At 37.1% G+C, this 7,487-nt stretch overlaps 1 protein-coding gene across 1 annotated transcript in view; it reads left to right on the forward strand.

Annotated features, from left to right (window-relative positions):
* Positions 1–665: 665 nt before the first annotated feature.
* The window catches only part of PARPBP (PARP1 binding protein), a 59,328-nt gene continuing 52,506 nt past the window's right edge, over positions 666–7,487 (forward strand). Inside the window, 1 exon segment of the mRNA XM_019474402.1 lies at positions 666–815. Within this exon segment, the coding sequence (XP_019329947.1) occupies positions 666–815 (150 nt within the window).

Here is a 7,487-nt window from a genome sequence, read left to right on the forward strand (position 1 = left end):
GTGTTTCAGGAACGAACAAGCTTAAAGAAGGCAAATTTTTTAAAGAGTCCTGTGTACCTGTGTCTTGACAAATGCAAGAAGGTGAAAAAGACCAAAGCATGAAGTAGTCAAATTCAAAACTGATACTGAAACTCATTGCCGAAGGAAATAGGGGAGATAATGACTTGTGGAATGAAAAAAAGAAAAAAGACAATATAGGTAACAAGGCATTTAGAGGTGTCTTTGTTAGTAAGTCTTAGAAATATTAAATCTCTTGTTTCCAGGTTTAAAACACTTTGATAGACACTGGTCTGAATGTATATTGAATGTGGATAGTACAGAAGACATTCTCAGAGGCATTCAGACTGGCTGGTTTCAGAGACAAAAGACTGTCATATTTGCGATAACTTTTATTCTTCTATGTTGGCATAATGTACAAGGAAAGTAAGGGATCTTCATGAGGACGTCATACATAAGCACTTTCAACCCCTTCATAGTTGCTCTGTCATAGTGAGGCGAGTCTCACTAGACTTTTGGTTTAGTGGGAAGAGTTTATTCTAGGAACTTGATCTGCAAGAAGATACAGCAGGATTTGCACAGCTTATTGGAAGGTGAAGACGTGCATAGGCCTCTTGCATCATTATTCACTTTTTTCCCTTAATTATTTCTGTCTTCTACTCTAGACAATGATTGCTTTCCAGCAAAAAATTTTAAACTTGATCAAGTGTTTCAGAAGACAATGGCCTTTATTTTCAAACTCTGAAAGGACTACTGTATGTGGAGCAGACTGCATGCTGATGGCGTTACAACTGTCAATGGCTGAAGTCAATAAACAGGTTAGCATTCTTTCAGTACGTTCTTGGTACTTAGTACATCTCCAACTTGGCTTACTTACTGGACTTTTTGCTTAGGTACCTACTTGAAAAGGCCGTTTTGGTCACTTCATTGTTGTTTTAACTGAGGGTCAGATGCAGCAGGGCACTAAAATTAATGTGATTAAGCACACTGTTGAATCAGGGCTTAGAAAAAGAACTGCAAGACAGATGGCAGGATGGAAGTGTTTTAAGTGTATATCTGAGTTCTCAACTTTTTAATATTAAAGTACTAGTGTATTTTTCCTGATCATGTAACTTCTGTTTATTTCCATCAAATGTTTCTTCTGTGCTGTAGATCAGGGTGGGAGAACTATGGCATTTGGGATGCATCTTATTTCTGGGTGTTCCGAAAATGCTTTGGAATGACATGAGAAGAATATGAGTATAAAACTGATTTGGTATAGGCTGCATGAGTTGTGCTTGCAGCAGTCCATTCTTGGCTGCTCTTTCTCCTGAGGCTCATCAGATGAAGACCTATACATAAGTTGTGAGTGTGCACCCAGTACCAGTAGGAAATATGTGGCCTTCTTTGCATGTGTACAAGAAGTGTCTGTCAAATGATAAATAGGAGATGTAACCCTTAAATGACTCCGTAAGAAGCACTGTGGCTTGTCACAGCTGGAAGGTTGGGCATTAGCAATCATCTGAAACATACCAAAACCTGTTGCAACATACAGTCAGGCCTTTGCATGTGTCTCATCTAATGAGAACAATTGCAATAGTCACTTTGGTAATCTAAAGACACCTTTTTAGGTCAATAAGCTTGATGTATTGATGAAAACAAATTACCATTTTTGGAAGGCTTACCCAAATGTTGCATAGTAAATTAAACACGTAGTACAAATCTTCAGTTTAAAAAAAAAAACCCACAAACAACAAAAACACACTAAAATCAACCCCACAAACACACCACAAACAACAAAAACACACTAAAATCAAACCCCCAAACAAACAGAAAACCTGCTTCAGTTTGTGCACTCCTAGTTGTAACGTATTATTTAAAAAAATACCACTTCTACTGGAAGAAGCTTATATCTTGGAAGAAATATTTCCAGAACCACTCTTTAACCTAACCAAATTCATCACCAGAAAAAGCTTTGTAGTCTAAAATGTGCGGAATGGGGGTATCTCTTGCCTAAACATTAAATATAAAACTGGCCAATTCATCCCCAGTGTAATAAACATTACAGCAGAAATATTAGAATCCCAAGATTCTACATTTGTACTTCATAGAATGCAGTATATTCCAGCCAGGATCCCAGTGTCCTCACAATACCCATGTAGGTAAAACTAGAAGATTATTGTACATCAAAATGAACTCGGAGAGCTGATAAAGGACAATAATGCAGAACTACCTGTGGAGGCAATCACTGTTTGTCATGTTTCTTGTGATTCTCAAGGGAGAACTACAAACATTTTTCCAAAGTCAACTCTGGGAACTAAAATGTGTTATTCTGTTGGATGTCAAAAATTACAGACGTGATAAAGATGATATTTTTATGGTTCATTGCTACTTCTTTCCTAACAGCTTACAATAAGCTCTTTCCTTCCCCTAGAGGTAACTAGTTTATTCCACTTTCTCCTTTTTTCTCCTCCAGCAGATTCCTGCCCTCTAAAAGTATCTTTTCTTTCAGAGATGATCTGACAGAAATTAAAGCAATTATTTTAAACTCATTTAATTTTGAAATATACTGCTTTTATTTCAAATCTGCAGAATAAGTGCTCAAAACCTAATTTGTTTTTTCCGATTACGCTAGTTGGTCTAATAAGACAAATTAGCAGTATGTATAAACCTTGTCTTGCATATGTGGATTAAAACTATTTTAGCATTTGCATGTGCTGCCTCTGAAGTGCAATGTCTTCAGTTGGATGTCCATTTTCATGTTTATAGTGTTAGAGTAAAATATGGCTGGTTTTTTTTGTTCAGCACTGAAACTTCAAACTAAGATGCAGAGTATTACAACTGTAGGCATGTCCCTTGTTAGGTCTCTGATTTAAGTACAATAATTTCGTATTGTTAACATAACACCTGTAGAATGGAAGTCTATTATGATAAAGTAAATTATTGCAAGAAAAATAACTGCACTAACAGGCTATTGACTGGCTAGATTGGAAAAAAAAAAAAAAAACAACCAAAACCCAAAAAAACCCCCAAAAACCCAACCTACTACACACAGCAAAAACCTATTCTCTTTCTTTGGGAGCCTGGACACTTTAATGGATTTGGTGTTTTAACTGTTACCTGTATCAGCTGTGGAAGGAAAAAAAAAAACAAAGAAACAAAGCTTTTTGGAGAACTCCAGAAAAGTTTAAAAGTCTCATAATTTATTAGTCTTAAATTTTACCAAGAATAAGGGTAGCAAGCATTTTGAAAAACATTGATCAAATAGCAGGGATGAAAAAAAAAAGTATACACTTTGAATTCCTCTGAAAATACTCTGTGTTGTAGCACAGTTGTAGCCATATGGCATAAAGACAAGTGGCACATGCTCTGTGGTGAAAGTTAATACCTTTTATCTAGACTGATTAGTATGGATCTAAAATTGAGGAAAACTTTCAAGAAGAACCTTTCTTAAGGTTTGAAATAGAAATAACAATTTTCAAGTTGAAATTCAGTTGAGGGTAATTGCTTTAAGTTGACTGTGTTTGCACCTGTGGGTCAGGAGGGGTAGAAGAGAGGTTATTAGGACAAATACTTGTCATTCAGACCGTGGCTGTTTTAGCTAGTAGTGGGGGAAACTGAAACATCATATAAAACAATTGTTTTTCCTGAGTCTGTGAATTTAAATTCTCAGCTTTGTTTAAATGTTTTGTAAATCTCTCTTCTAGCACTAGGACTGTGATGCTGGAGGAAAAAGTGCTACATTGTTGATTTTAGAAATATATTTTCCCTTTAGAAATTTGTGTTTATCTCTCTCTGATCCTAGATGAAATCACTTGTGGTGTATGGTTTAGTTCTACCCTGTGCTTTCATGAGTGCATTTTGTACACTATCTGAAGAATATTATGTTCTGTTCAGTATCCTGTATTTCTTGACATGTTTTCGCAAATCATCTTGTTTCCATGTTGGCAAATAAAGAAAAATGCAAAGTTGTTTTACAGCGTTACTCCCATAAACTGTTGTATCTGTCTCCCTTTTGGTAATGAGAGATTCCTACCAACTTTGTAGCAATTTTATATGATATGTTGCTTGTAACACATTGTAATGATGCTACCGAGAGACATTGTCTTGGCTGTTCTTCAGTATGACTAACTTTTGACAGAATCACAGAACAGTTGAGGTTGGAAGGGGCCTCTGGAGGTCATCTTGTCCAGCTTCCCTCCTCAAGCAGGGCCACCTAGTGCCAGTTGCCCAGGACCATGTCCAGATGGCTTTCAAATGTCTCCAAGGACGGAGACTCCATAACCTCCCTGAGCAACCTGTGCCAGCGCTCAATCACCCTCACAGTAAAAAAAGTGTTTCCTGATGTTCAGAGGGAACCTCCTGTGTTTTCAGTTCGTGCACGTTGCCTCTGGTCCTGCCACTGGGCACCTTAAAGGGCCTGGCTCCATCCTCTTTGCACCCTCCCTTCAGATATTTATATAGAGTGATGAGATCCTCCCTGAGCATTCTCTTCTTCAGCCTAAACAGCCCCAGCTTTCTCAGCCTTTTCTCATATGTGAGATGTTCCTGTCCCTTTATTATCTTTGTGGATGATTCACTGGACTTTCTTGGACTCTCTCCAGTATGTCAGTGTGTCTCCCTTGTACTGAGGAGCCAAGAGCTGGATACAGTACTTGGATGTGGTCTCACCAGTGCTGAGTAGTGTTCCCTACGAGGGACAGGCTCTTTTTTAGAAAAAAGGTTGAAGTTTTGTAGAAAAAAGGTTGAAGTAATGAATATTTCATTGAATTTTTTTAAAAGCAAATGATATACTGAGACTGTTCTACTGTCTTTCCCATACCCTTTGTAACCAAGTCATAAGTAGTTAAGTTATTGTTTCTTGTATTTTTGTGTTGCTTAACAGCTGGAGTTGTTTTAACTGTGTTAAAACTGTTGCTACTTAAATCTTGAGGCATGCTCCCTAGCTTATCAATAGGACTTTCTCTTCTCCCTCCTAACCCCTTTCTCTATAGTATTACAGGTTTCTGTTTTGAGGGGTGGGAGGGGAAGCAAGAACATGCTGTGTGTGGGGGTTTTTGTGGGTTGTTTTTTTCTTTTGACCAAGAGTGTGCTAAATTTTCTATCTTTTTATTACCACTATAGTTGATAGTGTTGACTTTAGAAAGTAATAGTGTGCTTGGATGAGTAAAATTTTTTTGTCTGTTTCAGGATCCTATTGTTGTTGCAACTACTAACTGTTCCACAGAGCCATACATACTGTAGCTCTCCAGTCCTCCTTAAACAGAGCATACCTCTACTCTCTTTGATCCTGGTACTTTTCCCCTTGTCACAGCGCCCACCCACCCCCAAAAAAAGAGTGTTCAGTCCGAAACAATTACCCATGCAAGGTATACTGGTATTTCTCTAAGCTTGGGATATTGGCCTGTAACTTCACTAGGTTTGCTTCTGGCAGATTGCAATATAACAACTATAAGATGCTTATGTCTGTATACTTGTGCTTATATGAACCAGTTTCTAAATCTGTGCACGGCACTATCAACATTCACAGAAATGGGGAAACATTCAAAATGCTGCTTTACTTTGTGTACCACAGTTTGGGAACTTCTCTCTTGCACGAGAGCATGACCAAGCAATGAAGGCTCAGTAGGAGCAAAGGTGACAAGACTGCAGAATCACACAACTCGAGGGCAATGCCAGACAACAATACTGCAGTCTAGGAGTATGCCTGAAAATAATAGAACTAGAGACAACACCTGGGTGGTGGATAAGCACAGCAGTCTTGAACACACATATTCCAAGAATGGTTAGTGACCATTTGTCTGGGGAAGGCAGGAGAGAACATGATATTGCTGAAATACACACCACTTTCTGTTTTTTAAAACAACTTTCTGTCAAAACAGAAGCTGCTTTGCTATGTAGTTAGCCCTAGAAAGCTTGCAATGCCTACAAAATACTGAAAAATGGTGTCTTTAGGCATGAAATGTTGCTACTGAATTTCAGACATTCTAAAATAAGAGTCCAAGGAAACTTAACATACTGCACTACCAAGAGGTGAAGATGCTTTATAATACTTTATTGTTTTTATGCTTATAAAACACAATACTTGCAATGTCTATCATGGAATGAAAGTATGGAACTCTTTAAACTTCCTTAAGCTGTTAACCAGTTGGCATATGCCTACTGCAAAACACCACATTATTTTTTTTAATTAATTTTAAAACCAGAGACTCTTGACAAATTGACTGTATAAGTAATAGAATACATTGTCACAGAGAGCACCTGATCAGGAAGGTTAATATGTGGAGTGCAATTTTATTTGGATTTAAAATATTTTTGCAGCACTAATATAAACTTTACTAATCTCTGCAGGTCCTTGGTTTTGATTTAGGAGGAATTAATTAAATTTAATTTAGGAATATTAGGTACCATATTGAAGTTGTACTTTAACTTGGTACTCTTGGAGGATTTTGTTTCAAAACAAAGTGAGAAAACAACGTTGTTTTTTTTTCTCTTACCTACTGCTGTTTTGATCTGTTTAAATTGGATTATAATATGATTACATGTTAAATTTTTTGAGGGGCTTAAATGGAAAACAGGTGCTTTTCAGAAAACATATATGCTATTTTAATATTCTGGTAATCTGTGGAATAGCATGCAAGTTCATAGTGCTGAATTATCGTAACCCATGCACAAATTAGAAGGTGAAAAAGTGCTCTGAAAGTAATATGCATGAGTACTCTCTCATTTTCGCTCCAGTTCTTTGCCTAGGCAATATCAATATAGTTGACTTTCAGGACTTTGGAATCGTATACTTAACCAGGTCTATTGGGAAAGTTGTGCTAAGTATGCTGGAACCCTAAGGAAGGGCCTTTTGGGCTGGAGCAACTTAAATTATTAGAATTGCTCCTGACCTTTTTTTGTATTTAGCTTTGTATTCAGTTGTTAATGGTGTTTGTAGGTAATTATTTTATCCAGATTAAAGTTGCTTAATGTGAAAATGTCACGAAATAAAATAAAACCTTTGCACTAGACAGGAGTTATCTGCCATTACTGACATAGCAAAGCAAGGCTTGTCACTCAGTTGCAGGGCATTTATATCATGTTACATAATGAATTACATGACCATGTAATACTGCTTTTTTTTTTTTCTGCCATATACTGGGAATGTTTTAGATACCAGTAGTATGAACTCTGATTTTTTTGGTGAAAAGTGGAAAATTTGCTACAGTTGCAAAATTACTTGTTGCATGTATTCTGAGGTCTAACTCAAATAGAAGGACCTCAGCTGAAAAATTTTAACAGTGTGAAGTGGGGACTGGTATGTAGATCAAAGAGCAGTGTGTGGAAGAAAACTGAGTCTAGTTGTGAAAGAGAAGGTGTCCTGGTTTTGGCAGGGATAGAGTTAATTTCCTTCCTAGTAGCTGGTACAGTGCTGTGTTTTGGATTTAGGATGAGAACAAAGTTGATAACACACCGATGTTTTAGTTGTTGCTAGGTGATGCTTACACTAGCCAAGGACTTTTTAGTTT

The sequence above is a fragment of the Aptenodytes forsteri genome, unplaced genomic scaffold (genome assembly GCF_000699145.1).
Source record: "Aptenodytes forsteri isolate BGI_AS27 unplaced genomic scaffold, ASM69914v1 Scaffold56, whole genome shotgun sequence".
Classification (NCBI taxonomy): Eukaryota; Metazoa; Chordata; class Aves; order Sphenisciformes; family Spheniscidae; genus Aptenodytes; species Aptenodytes forsteri.